This window comes from Amphiprion ocellaris, chromosome 2 (genome assembly GCF_022539595.1).
Source record: "Amphiprion ocellaris isolate individual 3 ecotype Okinawa chromosome 2, ASM2253959v1, whole genome shotgun sequence".
Lineage (NCBI taxonomy): Eukaryota > Metazoa > Chordata > Actinopteri > Pomacentridae > Amphiprion > Amphiprion ocellaris.
The window spans coordinates 17,574,880-17,595,278 of NC_072767.1; the positions used below are offsets into that span (position 1 = coordinate 17,574,880).

A 20,399-nucleotide genomic window follows, 5' to 3' on the forward strand; every position below is an offset into this window, starting at 1 on the left:
TTAAGAACATATTGAATAGTCTTTTTTAACTATATTTACTCTGATAATAGGTATAAGAATGTCTATGCCCATAAGAAATTAACTTATTTTTTCTTAAAGTTATTTTTGGGGCATTTTTAGCTTAATTTGACAAGGCTAAGTTGAGACACAGACAGAAAAAGTCGTGAGAAGAATAGGGGGAAGACCTGCAGCAAAGGGCCAGGAGCTGGAATGTAACCCAGGCATCAGGGAATCAAGCCGCTGTTTATGGGTCACCTGCTCAACCAGTTCAGCAATCTGGGCACCTAAGAAGTTAACTTGAAGAGCAAAACACAAACTAGACATCAGCTAGTCTTCCATTAAGAGAATCTCTACTGTTCTGCTCAGTGAATATGTATGTTTGAGTTAACAAAGAAAGCTGAAAACCACCTTCATATCTGTTACGTCTGACTGAGGTTTTAGTTTTTGTCGAGTCGACTCACACAGAGAAAGCCTGACTATGTTGAACTGCCTTCATAATTCAGTCCTCTGATCTGCTAAACGCCGTAAACACTAGAAAAGCTGCGACGGTTAAAACAGAAGCATCCCATCAAATTTAAAATCCCCTTATAATTTATTGGTTATAGGTCTGGGTCCGTATAGGATGGAGTCTGGTTCTGGTCTAGTTAGTGGCCTGGGGTCTAGTATGTAGTGGATTAAACAAAGCCTCGATTCAGAGAATTTCGCCTCGAAAAATTTTACTGATCAAATTACTGGAATAACTTGAGGAATCGTTTCACCCCTAATACCAGCATTCCCTTCTGTCTGTAGCTCCCTGTGCAGCCGGAAACGTGGCAGCTGAACTGGACTGCTACAACAACACAGCTCTGGTCTCCTGGAACTCAGCCAGGGGAGGAATCTCCTACATGGTAACTGCTGTGTCAAGAGAAGGTTACCAGGCGTCATGTGAGGCCGACGATCTTGATCTCCAGTGTGATCTGACAGAGCTGCATTGTGGACAAACGTACTACATCACAATTACAAGCACTGGTGACCACTGCCAGACTGAGACACACACTGAGGTCACCTTCACCACACGTGAGTTGAGCAGCATCTAACAACAGAGGGGTTGGAACCACTGATCCCAAATCTATTCTATAATGACAACTAGAATCATGTGTTGCTTCTTTGTAATACTGAACTGAACATGATATCCAGGCCCCTGTAGACCGATGTATGTTGGAGTGGACCTGCAGTGTGGGACGAGTACCGCCAACTTGTACTGGGAGGAGAAAGAGGGAGTGGAGCTCTACATGGCGACTGCAACCTGCAGTAATGGAATGACTCTGCAGTGCAACTCCACCAACTCCACCTGCCTGTTCTCTGACCTGAACTGTGCCGAAACCTATGAGTTCTCTGTAACTGCATACAGCAACATGTGCTACAGTGAAACCAGCAGCACTGTGGAGATTCAGACCGGTAGGAGACATTATCATGAACAAACTGCCTGCTCAGATGGATTCTTTGAGAGATTTGGTTTTTAGTTTTTGATTGGGGGGGATTAATAGCCCTCTTTACTTATTAATTTGCCTGTCTGTTGGGTATCCTGTACATAAAGAAGGAATTGGTTTTCTCCCTCATCCTTTTCTTTGTAACTAGTTAGATCAGTGTTATTTCATACAAACTATGCAACCAAAATAAGTGGTTACAAGTTGCATTTTCAAGAATTTCACACTTCCATGATTCTCATTTATCTTTTCAAAATATGCATCATAATTAGATAATTAAGTTAGCGTCTGTCACGCCAATTTGTGCAGTTACTTTATAATGCATTTATCCAGCATTATTAATTTTCTTAAACTTTCCCTTCTGTGAGGGAATCACTACTGCACTGAAACAGTCAATGACACAAAAGCTTCAACAATTCCAAATTAATTTACAACTATTTTAATAATATACAAATCCCTATTAATCCTGCATGCCTTTTAAAGAAAAATCACTGAAAATCTCTTGTTATAGCTTGTAAAATTTGAATATATGCAGTTTTTTATGCACTTTTCTGTGACAGTAGCCTGAAAACCTTTGGATTTCTGGCTGCTGAACTGCTGGAGTTAAGAGAACTGTGATGGGCACTTTTCACCTTTTTCTAGCAGTTTATTAAGAAAATTATTAACTGATTATTCAAGGAAACTATTTATGAAATAAATAAAGAAGATACCTTTGTCAGATTACTTTAAACTTTGTAAATAATAATACTTAATGAATTGTTTAAACGTGTACATATCATTTTTCCAAAATTTGGGGTACTAAAACATTTTGGGACAAGTTAATTAACAGCACAAACCATATCTGAGCTACAACAGATTTTTTCTAAGGTTTCTAAAGTGATATTTGTGTTGAACTCCTCCTTCACCAGAGCCCTGCCAGCCAACAGGCCTGACGGTCAGTGGGTCGTGCTACAATGCTACGCAGACAGTGAAGGTGGAATGGTTTGATGCTCCAGGTGCATTACTCTACGTGTTGACAGCCTCCGGAGACCTGGGATTTAACACGGCTTTCCAAACCAATGAAACAGTTATAGAGGCTGATCTACCCTGTGGACAAGTATATACTTTCATCGTAGTAGCACAAGATAACCGATGTGACAGTGCTGCGAGCATACCCGAACAATACAAGACAGGTTTGTGTTTCATTTGTACTTTTGTGTCTCATTCTGTACAATGTATTATGGGTGATTATTAAACAGTTGTCCCTCTCTTCAGGTCCCTGCATCCCTGAGCATGTGCAGAGCTTTACACGGTGTGAGGACAGTGTGGGTGCGGTCAGCTTCGCCACGAGTCCCGGAGCAGAGTCATATGTGGCCGTGGCGACGGGGCAGGACGGCCACACTCACATGTGCACCACAAACACCAGCACCTGCTTCTTTGATGACCTGCACTGTGGCGAGGTGTACACCGTTCACGTCATTGCCATCGACTACCTGTGCAACAGCATGCCGAGCAACAGCACCTCCATACGGATGGGTAAACTAGCTTTTGAACTGTACATGTCAGCAAGTCAAACTACCCTAGAGCTTTATGCGAAAGCAAATTTCTGGCGGGATTTTTGTTGGTCTGACATGAAAATCAATAAATTCACTGCAGAATATAATATATTGTAATTATGCAAAATGAGAGATTTAAGAGAGGTCCCGTAGGACAAAGAGCAAATATGTCAGGTGATTAGTGTTGCTCTGTGAAAAGTAACAGTATAGAGGCAGTACTATTAGCTGATTAAACTATTAGTCAGTCATTAGTCTAGCGTCCCCAAAGTAAGCAGCTTCACGGCAATTTTTCAGTTTTATTTATGTGTAAACTTATGTGTTGATTTTGAACTGTTACAGTAGAACAAAACAAGACATGGCATCATCGCAGGCTCTGGGACATTATAACAGACATTTTACACTATTTTTAAATGATTAATAGAATATGAAAATGATCTCTATCCCATATGAACTTTTGTCTTCTCTTTTCTCAGCACCTTGCATACCCCAGAACCTGATGTCATCTTTTAACTGCAGTATGAAGGTGAATACTTTAACTTTTTAAACTGTTTTTCAAAAGTTTCTACTCAGTAAATATTGATCAATCTAGTCTTTCATCATTTTTGCTCTGTGAAGCATTTAGTAAATTTCAGCCGGACTGTACAAATTATTCTGTAATCTTCTTGTCAGGTGGGATCGCTGTCCTGGAATGCCACTGAAACTGCAAAGTCATACATTGTGACTGCAGAGAACATCGATGGCCATAAAGTGTCACTCAGCACCAACGAAACTTGGACTTACATTTCTGAGTTCAGGTGTGGTCAGGAGTACTTCCTCTCTGTTCAGGCAACAGATTTTGTGTGTACGAGCCGCTCCAGTCCGCCCTCAGTGCTTCAGTCAGGTAGAGTCCTTTTTCTTCAGTTTTGTGAAGTGAGTTTTTATTTTCTAAAAAAAAAGGGAGAACATATGTATTTCTAAAAAACAAGTACAGACTTGCTCTCAAAATAGATATATCTTTTAAGGTTTCAAATTTTAAACTTACTATATATGTTGTCACTGGAAAACTGTGTTAATCTGAATGCAATTATCTCTTTAAACCTGCATGTAGGAGCTTTTGTATGGCCCTTCTGGCAGTGAGAATAATTACACAGACACTGCCACCCTTTACTTATGACATATGCTTGTAGACTGTTATCCTTCCTCTATGCTGCATTTGTTCATCTGTAGCATCAGAAATTTCTTCTGGACAAACTTATCATTGTCATGTAGCCACAGATACAAAATTCAAAACTCTGGTATTCTGCAAAATGCATACAGATTTACCTGGTGCTGACAGCCTCGTTTTGCAAGGGCTTGAGTATAATTATATGTGAAAGTCCTGCACTTAGCTCAGATATACAGACAAACTACAATTGACAACACTTGGTTCACAATTTTTGCTGGTAGACATTGTGTCCCATCATCAAATCAGAATGATATAAAATCTGTACAATCTATAATCCGTTTATCTCAGTGAGAACAACTGCAGGCAGACCAGAACAGAGCGAGACATCCACAAACATGTGAATTGTGCCCCAGCCTTTGCAAACAGGTCACATAGTCGTTGTGATGCCCTTTTCATTGAGCCGGATCTCCATACTGCCCTCAGAGCCCTGTCCGCCCACGGACGTCTCCAGCTTCATGAACTGCATGTCCAACATTGCCATGGTGTCGTGGACTGGCTCAGCTGGAGGGAAGTATTACACCGCCACGTTAACACCAGAAGATGGCCAGCCATACAGCTGCATGTCTGACGGCCAACAGTGTAGCCTGCCCAGTGTCCAGTGTGGACAGAACTATACAGTGACTGTCGTTGCCTCAGACATGAATTGCGACTCTGATCCCAGTGAGCCCGACAACCTGCAATCGGGTGAGAGTTAATCAGTGCTTCTTTTTGTGTTTTATTCTCATTCCCAGTGTATTTTTATTTTTTAAACAGAAGGTGTGCTAATACTTCAAAGGCAAACACTTCTTGGGCTTTTTCGTCTTCGCAACAACCATATTCATTATTTGCAAACCATATTTGTTATATGTGTGGGTTTTTCTTCTCAATTTTATTGTGCATAGACTCAGAGAACACAGTGTCGTTTCACTTTGCTCATTTGACTTTTGGATATTGGTGACAGTTAGTGATATTTTACATTTAAAAAACTGATAGGAGTCAATGTCAAATGGGCAATAAATATTCACATAATGTCAACCATGTTAAGAAGTACACAATTTATCTGTAAAATGGTCCCACTGTTCTCTTTTTGTTGCCTTGTGTGTAATTCCTTTCTGTGCTCGGTTCACCTGATACATGTGATATATTTAAAAGGGAGGCTTTCTATTACTGAAGCTTGTTGAGATGTCACTGGATGATTACATCGACTTCATCCTGCTCTTGTCACACTTTTCTTCAGTGCCTTGTGTTCCTACTGATGTGGACGTCCAGATTGATTGCTCCAAAAATGAGGTTGCCGTGTACTGGAGTGCTGGCGACGGGGCTCTGTCTTACAAAGTGGTGGCTCAGAGCACACAAGGATCTGTGTCCTTTTGTGAAACTACAGACAGAATGTGTACTTTGACCAACCTGACCTGCGGACACCACTACTCTGTCCAGGTGGTGGCGCAGGATGATATCTGCTCAAGCTTGCCCAGTCCAACTGTGTACTTCTATTCAGGTAGAATAACAGGATGTCAAGATATTTACATCTGCACGTGCTACTGATGTACTGCTCTTAACATGTGCATGCAATGAAAATCTTACTACAGTCCTTCCTCCCTCCCTTTCTCAGTTCCCTGCACACCAGACATCGGCTCAGTGATTTTGGATTGCTACACAAACTCGGCTCTCTTGGACTGGGCCTACTCTGAGGGCGCCATGTCCTACAACGCAACCGCCAGGTCCTCTAGTGGCCACGTTTCCACCTGCAGGACCAACTTCACCTTCTGTGAGCTGCCGGGCCTGCAGTGTGGCGAGACCTATAATCTGTTCACTGTGGCCTCAAATGACCAGTGCAGCAGCCCTCACAGCATGAGTTTGCAATTGGAATCAGGTAAAAAAAAAAAAAAAAAAAAAAAGCCCACTTTTAAGCATTGAAAACAGACTGCAAGTTATGAGGCAACAATTTGCTAAGGTGTACCACTTCTTTGGCGTCTTTAATTTAGCACCAGCAGAAATTCTTCTTTTTTCCAAACTCTACCGACTGAAGTTTTCAGCAGAAACTTGCTAGAGGGCATCAGTAAATACGATACCTAACATCGCCGTTAAGAGGTCAAAACGCTTTGTCTAAACTGCTTGTCAAATGGTTGAGTAGCTTCTAAAGCCTACTTCCCCCCAACATCTTTCCGACATCAAATTAGGAATGGTCTGTGATTATTCCTACACATTTCTGAAACCAACAATCTAATATCCACCTCACATAGTGTTCAGTCAGCAGTGTGGATGTGGTAAAGGAACCAGCACCTGAGCATTTCTCTTTGGAACTTTTTCATACATAACACAAGTGTTTCTTTGACTTTTTAGCTAAATGACTGAAAATGTTTAAATATGCCCATACTTAAACAATATTGCTTCTACTCCCCTTTCTGTGACAGCCAGCTTTTCACTTTGCCTTTGTGTGGCTCTTCATATCAGATATACCATCTGGTCACACAACAGGTCTAACAATATACGAACAGTGACCAGTGCAAAATAAGAACGGGTCAGAATTTTAAATTGTACTAATATGACAGTGGATATCATTTAACTTGTTTCTTTTTTTATTATTAGTGCAAACAATACTGTTACAGTTTAGATACTCAGACATTTGACAGGTCACTCGTGTTATTTTCTCTTTGTCCTTACCAAATGTTGCCTGAAGTATTTATAATAATGTTATGAAGCCTTATATACTGTAAGCTATAGTGAACATGAATGTTTTTCCTAACAAGAAAGAAAATATTTGTGAAGACAAACATACATTTCAGTTAATATGCATTCTTGTGAAAGATTGTGATGTTATCAACAAAAGTCCCAAGTCTTACATAGTCAGACAAACTGCTTAGTTTGGTTAGAGATACATTAGACTTGAGACCCTCTGCTAGAGGATGTCAGTCATTAATTTATTTATGCTTGGTGTCATGTGAAGTATCACTTTAGAGTTCTGTTCAATCATAGTTTATCAACGGGCCTCCTGTCATCTCCTCTTTACATCTGTAGCTGCAACATCCTTGCATTACTCTAGAACCTCCATAGTGATTTTTTTTCCAACTCCCACTGTCTCTCTCCCATCCAGTGCCATGTCCTCCTGAGGATGTTATGCCTGTACTGGACTGCGCTACTAACACAGCGCACATACAATGGCAGCGCAGAGACGATGCAGACCACTACATTGTCCAAGCCATCGGTGTGGAGGAACACATGACTGGCTGTGAGACAGTCACAGAGTCCTGCGTCCTCTCAGACCTCAAGTGTGGCTTCACCTACAACATCAGTGTGATTGCTGTTAATCACATGTGCAATGTGTCGCAAAGTGAAGTGAAACAGCTCAAAACAGGTAAGGATAAGTGACCGTATGGGGCCTAACAGCATGATGGACAACTAGGGTTACAGACAAAGCTCAATTTAAAGCCATTCTGTAAATATTTGTATGCTTGGTCAGAATTGGAGTATCTATGCATAATATACCCAGTATTCATAGTATTTATAAAAAGAGAAATGCCATCTTTGTGATGTTTTACGTACTGCTTCACAATAAAGTATTTTCATGATGCTGATCGATCTCCATGTATAGCTAATTACTGGATCTGTTTTATTCAGCACTGATATTTGTCCCCCTGTGTTCTTTCAGCACCCTGCATACCTCAGCGGGTGGAGGCCCGGGTGGATTGTGAATCTGGTGGAGTGGCAGTTTCTTGGGAACGAAGTAAAGGGGGAACACACTACACCTCAGTCGCCCAGGGCAACGGCGGCTATGCTTCTACATGCAACAGCAGTGAAACAACTTGCCTGTTTCATGATTTGCTGTGCGGCCTCAACTACTCTATCACTGTTAGTGCTTCAAATGGCATGTGCAGCAGTGCAGAAAGCTCTGCTGTGGATATTGACACAGGTAGAATCAAGATGTAACGTACAATATATAATGTGGAACCTTTGATAGACATAAACAGACACTGTATTCTGCACTGCAGCAGTATTAATACCCTTCTTTATTCATACCTGTCTGTCTGCAGTGCCATGTGTACCACAGAACGTAACAGCAGAGATGATGTGCAGCAGTGACACAGGCGTGGTGTCGTGGGAACAAGGGGAGGGTGTCTCTTCCTACAAGGTGCAAGCTTTTGGACCAGATGGTCACAAAGTTGAGTGCCACAGCACTGAAGGCAGTTGTCAGCTCCCCAGCATGCACTGTGGCCAGCTCTACAATCTGACAGTGACAGCTCAGGATGGACGCTGCGATAACAGCCACGCCTATCTCACCCTGCAGTCAGGTAAATACGGGTGCTCATGAGAACATTGCCTTCAGTCATGGCTGCCTTCACACAGGACTGTGAGGCTGATTTTATTACTTTTGTTAATTGTTATTCAGAAGGCTCAGGGTGACCTGGTAGCCCAACTGGTTGAGCAGGTGACCTATAAACTGGGGCTATAGTCCCCAATGCAGTAGTCATGGGTTTGAATGTAGCCCATGGCCATTTACTGCAGGCTCTCCCTCCATTCTTCTCTCCACTGTCCTATATAATGAAGCCTAAAAAGACCAAAAAATAATATTTGAAAAATTGAATTCAGGAGGCTGACAGCTAACATTGCAGTCCTGTCTCAAGAGTAGTGACATACCAGTCCTCTAAAAAAGTATTTGCCATCCTACAAATCTCTTCTATTTTTGCATATTTGTCACATTTAAAAGGAAAAGTTCTGTCCAGTCCCACCTTGCTCTGTGTGAAAAAGTTGCCCTCTTAGGTACCAGTCTACCAACTGATTAAATTCATTTGGCAATTGGGTTCATTTTCACCATCCACACTCACATATGATTACAGACAGGCTTGTTGAATGTAAACATCATTTAAATAAAACCTGTCTGGTATTATGAAGTAGCTGAAAGATCTCAAAAAGCAGCACATGATGCCACGTTCAAAACAGATACATATGTGAAACAAGCTCATTAGCATTCATCAGTCTGAAAGACTTACAAAGCCATTTCTAAGGCTCTGCGACTCCAGAGAACCACAGTGAGACACATTATCCACAAATGGAGAAACATGGAACAGTGGTGAACCTTCCCAGGTCCCAGCATTTTCTATTAGTAGAGCTGACCTTTCCATGAGCGGAGCGCATTTTATTGTTTAATATCACAGTCAGTTATGTTTCTATAGTCAAAATTGTGACCACTTTTAAAATTAATTTCATTTTCCATCCCTCATACTGCCTAAACCGTCAAGATTGAATGTAGGGCTACTTTTACATTTTAACCAATTCAGTCAAGATCTCTCTGAACACTTTTATCACCACGTGGGTCGGACCTCTTCCTCTCCTCCAACCTTGAAGCCCCTTGATTTTAATTGTCTTTGAGAACATATCTAATGCAGTGTGTGAAGGTTTTTGCCCAGTCTAAAATGAAAAACAATCCAGATAGAAATGAATAGTCTTCTAACATGTATGAAAGTTTCTCCTAATTGACAAAAAGTATGACTCATACAGTATCACATATTTACAGTGTGTCTGAGAAGTCTATTAAGTTGACCTGTTATGGATAATTACATGTTAGTAACATGGATTGTCTTAACTTGTCATATATGCACATTAATAAACTACAGTCCACACATCTTACTTTTTGTATTTTCTTTTTCCCCTCTTCCAGTGCCTTGTAAGCCAACCAGTGTCAAAGCTTCCCTACGCTGCCACTCAAACTCTGTTGTAGTCACATGGGAGCAAGGCAGCGGAGGAGGCTCCTATGTTGCAGTGGCTGTTGCAGCAGATGGAAGTCACCAGACTGAGTGTAACAACACTATGACGTACTGTGATCTAACCGACCTGCAGTGTGGACAGACCTACAACATAAGCGTGTTCTCCCAGGATGAGTCCTGTTCCAGCGTGGCTAGTGACAGGTCTTACGTACGGACAGGTATTGTAAACACTGTGGGAGGCATATGTGAACCCACTTTAAAGACTAGTTGGGTCAATATATAATTGTGGGACTTTTCGCAGCATAGTTGACGGGTATCATAGTTGACATTTTTGTTGTTTTAAGCTCTAAAATCAACATGGCCGCCTATAACCAAACACCACATGGAAGATTCTTCTAAAATATTCTATTACACAATTGAGTAAAATTGAAATTAAAAGTTATTTATAAAGATATTGTAGTAAACCTGTTGACATGCAATAAATCCACACTTGACTCACACACTACTTTATATTAAATAACTCAGAAAGCCTTGGAGTCTGGCCAGTCTTTTCTTCAGGAGGAAATGACATCATGTGGAGCAGGTCATGCGATCTGGAATCAACACACTTCCTTGAGAGGTGTTTTTGTAATGGGGAACTTAGTTGAAAGTGATTTCTCGGACACAGATACAATTTGTTATTTTCTGCATAAAATTTTTGATTTTGCCAAAAAAGAAATATCTGTCATGATTATCTCAACTTAATAAAAAGAACACAATCAAAACTATTTTTGAATAAGCTCATTTTATTATTGTTTAGCTAATTAGAAAGTGGTTGTTATTACATTTGGATGGTTATTTAGTTGACATTTTAGTGACATCCAGTCATTTCTTATTAATAATTGACTTGCTCTGGGGGTCAGGCATATGGGTTCTGTAAAGCGTCTCGAGACAATTTGACTGTAATTGGCGCTATATAAATAAAATTGAATTGAATTGAATTAAATTGTTTCCATAACAAATAATTATGGAATTTGTAAAGACATGATCATAATGAACATTAAAAAAACATTTTTTTTTTTTTTACTTTTAATAAAAATGTATGCAAGATATATCCCATGGACTTCAAAAGTCCCTCAGTTGTATATTGACCCTGCTACTAACCACTAATATTACCTCTATGTCCCCCTTCTCCTCTCTCAGCTCCCTGTGCACCTCAGAATGTGACCGTTGATGCACAATGTGATGAAGGCACCATGGTTGTGTCTTGGTCCCCCAACCCTGATGCCAGGTATTTCCATGTGGCGGCAGTGAGCAACACGATAGCGAGACTCTACTGCAACTCCAGCGGCACTATGTGCACTCTGAACAATCTACCTTGTGGACAGAGCTACAACGTTACTGTGCTGTCTGTTAGAGATGACTGTGAGAGCAAACCAAGTCGAGTGGTAGAGACCTCTTCAGGTAAACTTCAAACAGTCAACCATTTTCTCAAATATCAAACTGATACACATTGATGTCTTGAAGACATGATGCATTTTATTCATGTTTGTACACATTAATGGAATCTTTTTTTTAAGTTTAGGTAAAACAGCACTCACAAGCTCGTATGTATGCTCAGTTTAAGGCAGTGTTGGATATATTTCAACAAATCATTTTGTAAATTATAAGTAAAAAGACAATATATTATAGAGAGAAGCGCAACAACTATGTGACTAAGCATTAAATAAAACTAAAGTCCCATAAAAATACACATTTCCTTGTTTGTGATCATCCAAGCTTGTTGTTCTCACTATATTCAGAATGTTAGAAGTCTACATTGTTGAAAGGGCAGAGGAATCACACTACACTTGGTTTCCTTTAGGGAGAAGCATAACTTACACAAACTCTTCTTTTTCCTTTTCAAATTTTATCCCATTTTTTTCCAACAAATTGCCCAACTGTCTCTCTGAAATGTAGATTTTCTCTCAAACTGCATGCTCATTGTCTTGCCTTTCACTCTCAACAGTCCCATGTGTGCCCATGAATTCTAAGGGTGATCTGGACTGCGTATCAAACTCTGCCTGGGTAGTCTGGGACGACTCAAAAGGAGCAACCAGTTACTTCGTGCTGGCTCAGTCAGCCGGCGGTCACAGCTCCAACTGCACCGCCTCGTCCTCCCACTGTAATGTCCCAGACCTGAAATGTGGGACACTTTACACCTTCCATGTCACTGCTATGAACAAGCACTGCAGCAGTAATCACAGCGCCACCTTTGAGATTGAGACAGGTATGCAACAAGAATCTCTATTCTCAAAATACCAGCTATGTGAAATGTTGTGTAGTTTTGTGCATTTCTTAGGTTGCTTGGAAAAATTCTTGTATTTTGTCAGATCAGAGCATCAAAACTTAAGTAAGACTAAAGTAAAGCAATAAATCTTTTCTGGCACACCGACACTGCTGCATCGACGTCTTTGGGTTGTGACCCCTAACAGTGTGTAGCTCCGTGTATCACAGCAAACATTTTTTATCAGCGACTAACCTCTTTTGTAGTTGAATAATTGTTCACTATTATTATATAACAAAAAACAAGGATGCGAATAAACTGTCCAAAATCCATCCATCCATCATCTATGCACCACTTCATCCTCATTAGGGTCGCAGGGGGCTGGAGTCTATCCCAGCTGACTTAGGGTGAAGGCAGGAGACACCCTGGACAAGTCACCAGTCTATCACAGTTCTACACATAGAGACAAATAATCACACTCACATTCACACCTACGGACAATTTAGAATAATCAATTAACCTCAGCATGTTTGTGGACTGTGTGAGGAATGCCAACTCCATGCAGAAAGATCCCAGGTCCAGGCCGGGACGCGAACCAGGGATCTTCTAGCTGCAAAGAGACAATGCTAACCACCAAGCTACTGTGCAGCCCCTGCCAAAAAATGTATTACAGTTTCTGCAGTCAAGCAATAATTTACCTGTGACCCTTCAAATTCATCCAGTGACCACCCGCAATATTTCTCACCCCTCAGCTGGTTAGAGCTGGGTGATGTTTTAGGTGAACAATTGATCATTTGTAATCACATTGTAATTAGAACACAATAGCAGGCTAAAAATTCCAGAAACTTTGTGTCTTACAAATTGATATTTGTGCTTCCATCAGCTGACTGGAAGAGTCAAAAGCAGTGAGCATCGAGGGTATTGTAGTGTAGCATCTTGTGACTGCAGTTTGTAAAGAACTACTGCTAGAAAGCACCTGTGAAGCCTTTTAGAAAGTCAGCCTTTATGGAAGATTAGGAATCATTTTAGTTATGTTATTTTTCTCATATTTTCTGAAGCAGTTTTTCATATTATTTTCTGTATACACTCTTTCCCTTAGGGCCTTGTGCTCTAACATCCGTCAATGCAACGACTGAGTGCCACAATGACACCATCCTGGTTGAATGGGAGAATACAGTGGACATGCCCCTCTACCTGGTGACCGCTGAGGCCGACGACCAAACCACCATTTCCTGTAAAAGCACTTCAAATAAATGTTTACTCGAGAATGTGGTCTGTGGCACGCACTACAGCATCATAGTGTCAGCTTCTTCTGATAAGTGCAGCACCCTCAGAAGCCCTCCAAAGAAGATTAAAACAGGTATTTCTCAGTTCACTGGTGTTGTCTTATCTTCTTAATTACTCACTGAGAGGAAAAACCGCAGTAGATGCTAAGTGCTGTTGAGAAATTTAAGGTTACTCTGTCTTCTTTAGCGCCCTGTGCCCCAGGAAATGTGACAGCAGTGCCATCATGTGAGGAGAATGGGGCGGCAGTGACATGGGCAAAGTCGCCTGTGGCCTTATCCTATCACCTGACAGCCACAGGAGAAGATGGACACGTCGTGAACTGCAGCAGTTCAGTGAACAACTGCTCCTTGGCTGATCTTCACTGTGGCCAGATGTACAACTTTAGCATCACTGCCACGGGAGACGACTGCACCAGCTATCCCAGCACTTCATCCTTCAGAACAGGTAAGACAGTGGTGATCAGTTATTTTCTGGTGTTCTTAATTCAGTTTTTTCTGTTGGAAGAAACACCAGGAGGCTTAAGGTTCCTTCTAACTTTCAGTGGTTTCTATAGTACCATGAATTTAACTAGCAGCGCTTTCAGTGGGTATTGACTGTAGATTAGTCTACGAATGGTAATGGATAAAAAAACACCACAGCTGCAACAGTAATTAATAATTTGATAGAAAATTACTCGCCAACAATTCTGAAGGTGAGCATTTTTCTGTATTAATCACCTTGTATAGTCAGTGGCAATCAATCAGATGACTAACTGCCAATAGTTGGTAGATAAATTCATAATGACAATACCTATTAGTTGCCACCCTAATAAAGTTCTAATTTTAACCTTCCGGGAAACTGTGCAAAGACAGCAAGTACCATGATGCTCTTTTTGTTTAATTTTATCCTGTAATATGGTACCAGTTTGTATTGATTTCCTAGAAGCTTGGTGTCCTTTATTGTTCTGTGTAATAATCTTCATTACTGCTACTTGCTGTATTAATACTGAATGAAATGATGTATTTGGAGCACAGGTAGTTTTCATATTTAAAGATAATGTTTTTGATATTTTGCGTTTGATGGTGTTGAAGAAATTTCACTCTTAGTCGTTCGAAATTTGCTGTAGTGGTGTGTTTTCTTGGTATTTCCGGTAACACGGTGAAATTACCGACCCGGAGTATGGGTCTGCAAAGGAAAGTCAACCCAGAGCATTTTCAGGGTACACATATTATAGGGATGTCAGAGGATGGATCAAAGGGTAGGGAGGGGGCTGTATAATTGCAAATAGCAAAGGTGTGACAACAAAAGGTAAGAGGGGGATCTGGCAGACAGTAGCACATAACAAAAGATAAAATAATTGTGGATAACCCTGGGAAATGGAGTGAAGGAGTGACATGTGACGCTAAGTATCTGGAGCAAAAGGTGTGGTATGTTCTTCATCAATGGAAACCTGATAGTATAGTGGCAGAAAGGAAACTAAAAGAGAGAGAGGGAGGGTGTGACAACATACTGTAGGTCTGGTATGATATACAGCTAGTGTGTCATATTGTATGTGTCTCATTGGAGTTATCACTAAAGCACTCACACTTCTGATTAGATTTTCTGAATGGATAGCTACTCATTGTTTTGGTTCTGTTCAGAAAACATGCATCGGGTTTCCTTGATAATTAAATTTAGAAACTGCAGACTGGTTACGTGCTTGATTCCCTGACAGAGATCCTTCCCTCTCTTTCCTCTCAGTACCCTGTGCACCCTTTGGTCTCGCAGTGGATCTCGACTGTCACACAAACTCTGCCATGCTGTCTTGGAATGCCAGTGAAGGCGCCATGGAGTATTTTAGCTGTGCACAGCCTATGGAGGGAGACGCCCTCTACTGTGGCAGCAGTAATACTTCCTGTACCTTCGATGGCCTTGAGTGTGGTGACATTTACAATTTCTCTGTTCAAGCCTCAAACGGCATCTGCAACAGCTCATTTAGTCCACCTCTGCAGATGGGAGCAGGTAATTTCTAATTACACAGTGAATCATACGCACATGCAACTGTCGAATAACAATGCTCCTATTTCTTCACTGTGACTTATAAAGGAGCAGATTTTGTAGAAAAAATCACTGCTTATGTCTTATTTCTAATCCTACATAATGCAAATTTCTAGTTTCACTGATAAAATACTGTGTCCTTCCTCTTCAGCTCCATGCCCTCCAAGTTATCTGAATGTCCGGATGCAGAGGATAGACGAAACGTTCTGGGCCATGATATCGTGGGACAGAGTCAATTGTTCTGATGTCCAATACTTGGTGGAATTAATTGGACGAATCAACAACAACCAACAAACCTTGATGAACATCTCTTCCTATTGGCTGCCATTGCCGTACTTTGAGTTTCCGATGCCTTGTAGCACAGCTTATAACGTGACTGTACGCTCCAAAAACTCAGCTGGGGTCAGCAAGCCATCCAGTGTGTTCAGTGGAGTCACAGGTACTCATTCTTGACTTTATTTATAAAGGAGTGTTATTACTAACCTTTACATAACAGCATGAAAATTGCCTTTTCTTTTTTTTCCCTAAAAATTAAAATTCCCATATCTAGTATGTTATTAACATGTATGAAGTATTTAGACAGTACTTACAAATGCATAATAGGCAAACTTGAATGACATGTCTAAAAATTAGCTGAAAATTTTTTTTGCCTCATAATAAATGTTTTGAATAGAACATCCCTCAGTATTTTAACTTTTCCTTTCCCAGTCCCCTGCCCTCCACAGAACATAAGATACACTGGTGACAGACAGTCTGCTGTGCTGTCCTGGGATCCATCAGTGTTTGCCACATGGTACACGGTCACCTCCGTAGTGGACGGAGTCCATGGGACGCTTTGCAACACCACCGAGATCTCCTGTGTTGTCTCCGACTTCAGTCCTAATGCCACTGAAGTGACAGCTAGTAATGATGTAGGGGAGAGCAACCCCAATGGAAATATAACAGGTCAGACACAGAACAACAATGTGCAGTCAAGGGCCTCCCACATCTACTTTAGTACAGTGGTTGATTAAATGTTACGTTCCACTACTGCAGAATGCATCCAGTCAAGTGCAGTTTCTGAAAATGTCTAATGTGAAGTTGTGTCATCTTCCTTAGGTCCAATGGGAGCTCGCAGAAGAAGAGATCTACGGACCACTCAGGTCTTTGCTCGTTTAGAAGAAAGTAAGTGTAGGTTTGTTAGTGTGTTGCACAACTTGAAGATGGTTTTATACATTTTATCAATCAACTGTTTCTCTCTCATCTCTGTCTCTGTTAGATCTTGAAATGCCAGAAGAGCTGAGAGTAACAGCAAAAGGAGTTTCCTTGTATGTGAAATGGAAGGCAGTGAAAGGCGCAACTGAGTACACACTCGTCATTAATGAGAAGCTGAGAGAGGAGCAGAGCAGCCTGACACCTGTAGTGAGAAGTGTGGAAGGTACCTCTCACAGAGAGACTGGCCTCAAACCCTGGACTAGATACTGTGTTAAGGTGGCAGCCAAAAATGTCCTCAACCAAAGCAACTACTCTCACAAGTGCACAAACACTACGGCCTCTTAATGAAATCAACACAGCATCACTTACACTGACACTGGACTAAAGAGAAATACCATCATATGGGTTCTTTCTTTGTCTTCTCCACTCATTAGCTGCCATAACAGAATTGTTGCTGGTTTGATCTCTAAGAACTTTAGCAGGATAATTGCAAAAACACAGTAATCACAACTACAAAGCAATAATGAAATTCTTCTGATTCGGGGAACCACTTATATGTCACACACAAATACTGATCAAGCCTCTTGAGAACCTTTAGATTTAAATGCTTATGAATCTTTGTTAGCAATAGTTTGTATACATTTTCATAATTGTGACTGACATCGTAGCAGCATGTGACATTATAGCTGTGTAATAAAGTATTGCTGAGATTATATTTATCTAAAATGGTTATATTTTTGAGATTGGTTATTAGATTCTCTGGATGATTTTTAAGCCCAAAAATGTAGTGTAAACTAATAAAGTGATAATTTATCAAGCAATATTTTTAAAACCATGCAGTATATTTTCTTTATGATGTACTATGACTTCTCATTTTGTGAACGCTTTGACAGATCTTTTTAACTATTCCAGATAAAAGCAATAAAATAATATCTGTGAAACATTAAAACACCCCCTGTATAAAATGCAGTGTGGAAAACCGTCCTTTTTAAAGTCTGTGTGTGTATCTGATACATCCATGTGGTCATGGATTAGTTATTGAGTTTGCAGGGCTTCATTTAACTCAAGGTAAAAAGTGTCATTTTATATGAACTTTTTATTGTCTGAAATTCATCAATGTGCAGACTGGTGTGAGTTTCAGAAATGTTAAAAAACAGTCAGAATTTAAAGTCACGCAAAAGTTCTTTTATTAAATATAGACATAAACTTTATATCATGCAGAATGATTTTCAGTCAGATGTTTAAACAGACTGAACTATGCAAACTAAATGCTCATTACTGATTTGTCTTTTATCATAAGAATCTCATCATACAATCTACAGCAGCCTGTTAAAACACCAAAAAGCTGCTGTAGAACACAGCACAGAGTATCTGCACACTTTTTGTAAATATGATTTTTTGCTTTTTAAGACCTTAACATGAAGAGTTTCATGTTCTTTCTTCAGCAGAATGAACGCACAATACAGCTGGTTATTAAATAAAGCACAATATTATTTACAACAATTAAGACATCGAAAATAAAACCTTACATACCTGATTTGGACGGGGCAACAGACGTATGTTGAATCATGTAAACACAAATGTACACCTTTCATGATTACTTTCTTTCAAACATTACAGTTTAATTCTACTGTAATGTAACACTGAAGGGACACATGTAGGGAAAGAGCTTTGACAGTTTGTTTTGAAAGTGTAGCAGCTTAAATTCTGCATATATTTTTCTCTACTGTCCTACCAAAGTAAAAGATCAACTATGTTCAACTTTTTACTTTGTTCATTAAAATGTGTTGAGGCCTGGCAGTAAAACTGAGGCGTTTACTTCACCTTCAATTAGACTGAGTTCATCTTTATCACATAAGACAGTTAATGAACAATGTGTTGCTTAACTCTTCATTATTCTGGTGTCACGAGAGCTGGGCTGCAGTATCTGAAGACTGACAGTGAATGAAACAGCTCTCCTGAACCAGGGGTAGAACAAGGCATAGATCAGAGGATTGAAAGTGGAGTTACAACAGAACACCCAGTATGGAGTACTGAAGCTGTCCGGTTCTACCAGAGAAATGAAGTAGTACGGAACAATACACAATACAAATATAAGAAGGACAATTCCAAGAGATGTGGCTGCCCTCAGCTCAGATTTCTTAATAACTACTGCTTTTGAGTTGACAGATCCAATCTGAGATCGTATTACACGTGCATGTGACACAGCCACCACAAACACTCTCATATAGAGAACTATGATTACAACAACAGGGACAACAAAGGTGACAATCAGGTCTACTGCCCCTGAAATGAAATGTATCTTAATTGCACATTTTTGATAGCAGGAATTGGACATATCTGTTAGTGTGAAGTGGTCTTTCAGGATGACAAAGCAGTAAAAAACAGAGCAGATCCAACAGAGACACACACAGATTGTAACTCTGCTTATTGTTATCAGGGAGGAGTAGAGCAGAGGTTTACATATCGCCACATAACGGTCCACTGATATGAGAACCATGCTTCCCACAGAGGCAGAGGTGAGGATGAAGGACAGCAGGCAGAAAAGATCACATGTGATTTTACTCGTAAACCGGCAGAACTGCAGGTCGACTGCGATCGGCATCACTGTGGCACCCACAAGCAAATCAGACACAGCCAGGGAGAGGATGAGGAAGTTTGTGGGTGTGTGGAGCTGCCTTGAGAGTGAGATTAGAATTAATGATTTTTTCTTCATGTCCCTAACATTCAATGCAAAAGGTTTAAGATAAAAGCAGTTACTGTGAGAATACACACAGATGTAAATGTAAAAATACATGTTAAATACAGTTATATGCTACATACTGCTTATTGTGACACAATTACACAGAAAACCCTGAGAAGGTCATGTGCTTTTGCAACTACATGCACTCTCTGACTTGTCTTTTTAAAAACACAATCAAAACATATTGAACAAAGTAACCAACTGTAGACCTGTGACAAAGCTTCCAGACATATCTGACACCCCAACACACAATTTACTGTAAGATGTAAAGAAAAGTGTCCGTGCCTGAAGTGGGAGATGGAGATGACAACCAGCAAGTTGAGTATCACAGTGAGCAGAGCGATGCAGCACAGTACAGATTTGATCAGCGTCACTTTGGGAGGAGCAGGCATCACCTGACAGGAGGCGTTGAGGTGGGGGATGCAGAGAGCAGCTCTCTCCAGTGTCTCCACCATCTTTACAGACACTCACTTCAGGTCTGAGCAGACAGGTGTGGAGCACTGGCAGCCCTCTGATCAGTGTTTTCATGAGATTAGATATTTATCTCTTACCACGTCCACTTCCATCCCCTCCCCTGTTGTCCTCCCTCTCTCTCCCTCGTCTACCTCGTCACACACTTCCTCTCGTCAGCTTGTTTTTTTCTGCTGACCTGCTGCTCAGTAACTTTTCTATTCCAGTTGCGTCATTCACCTCTCCACTCCATTCTCATCCTCTGTCTTTATCATCTACATTATGCCTCACCTCTCACATCCTTCTTTACTCACTGTCCTTGTAATTATTTATTTTGTAGTTGTTGCTCGTTTCATGAGAAGGAAAAACTAAACATGAAAAAGGCCAACAGTAAACCTTTAGAAATGACTCAGAGCAGGACTATCTGTACTCTTTCTAAAGCCAGACTTTGGTGTCAAAAATTGAAGACATATAAATGACTGAAAATCAGATGAATAATTCATCAGGGCACTATGAATATCTGCACAAAATGTCATAATAATCCGTATGATGCACTATGAAATGTTTTAGTCTGGACA

General features: G+C 40.5%; 2 protein-coding genes across 2 annotated transcripts in view; one reads left to right on the top strand and one right to left on the bottom strand.

The window, feature by feature from the left end:
• The window catches only part of LOC111588473 (uncharacterized), a 57,830-nt gene extending 40,149 nt beyond the window's left edge, over positions 1–17,681 (top strand). The window contains exons 38-59 of the mRNA XM_023298884.3: positions 790–1,056; positions 1,177–1,437; positions 2,375–2,638; positions 2,721–2,981; positions 3,475–3,524; positions 3,671–3,881; positions 4,629–4,889; positions 5,422–5,682; positions 5,797–6,057; positions 7,279–7,539; positions 7,834–8,094; positions 8,216–8,473; positions 9,841–10,104; positions 11,069–11,329; positions 11,874–12,134; positions 13,231–13,491; positions 13,605–13,862; positions 15,138–15,398; positions 15,586–15,873; positions 16,143–16,379; positions 16,533–16,598; positions 16,693–17,681. Of these exons, the coding sequence (XP_023154652.3) occupies positions 790–1,056; positions 1,177–1,437; positions 2,375–2,638; positions 2,721–2,981; positions 3,475–3,524; positions 3,671–3,881; positions 4,629–4,889; positions 5,422–5,682; positions 5,797–6,057; positions 7,279–7,539; positions 7,834–8,094; positions 8,216–8,473; positions 9,841–10,104; positions 11,069–11,329; positions 11,874–12,134; positions 13,231–13,491; positions 13,605–13,862; positions 15,138–15,398; positions 15,586–15,873; positions 16,143–16,379; positions 16,533–16,598; positions 16,693–16,973 (5,315 nt within the window). The 3' untranslated portion in view covers positions 16,974–17,681. The remainder of the gene's footprint in view (positions 1–789; positions 1,057–1,176; positions 1,438–2,374; positions 2,639–2,720; positions 2,982–3,474; positions 3,525–3,670; positions 3,882–4,628; positions 4,890–5,421; positions 5,683–5,796; positions 6,058–7,278; positions 7,540–7,833; positions 8,095–8,215; positions 8,474–9,840; positions 10,105–11,068; positions 11,330–11,873; positions 12,135–13,230; positions 13,492–13,604; positions 13,863–15,137; positions 15,399–15,585; positions 15,874–16,142; positions 16,380–16,532; positions 16,599–16,692) is intronic.
• Positions 17,682–17,791: 110 nt separating this feature from the next.
• Positions 17,792–19,842, bottom strand: LOC111588461 (trace amine-associated receptor 13c-like). Its single transcript, XM_055005325.1, has one exon. The coding sequence runs from the start codon at positions 19,423–19,425 to the stop codon at positions 18,511–18,513; it is 915 nt and encodes a 304-aa protein (XP_054861300.1). The 5' UTR covers positions 19,426–19,842; the 3' UTR covers positions 17,792–18,510.
• Positions 19,843–20,399: the final 557 nt, after the last annotated feature.

What these genes read in the sequence shown, in the direction of transcription:
- LOC111588461 (XM_055005325.1), bottom strand. Translation starts at nt 19,425, where the DNA reads ATGTATTTTTACATTTACATCTGTGTGTATTCTCACAGTAACTGCTTT.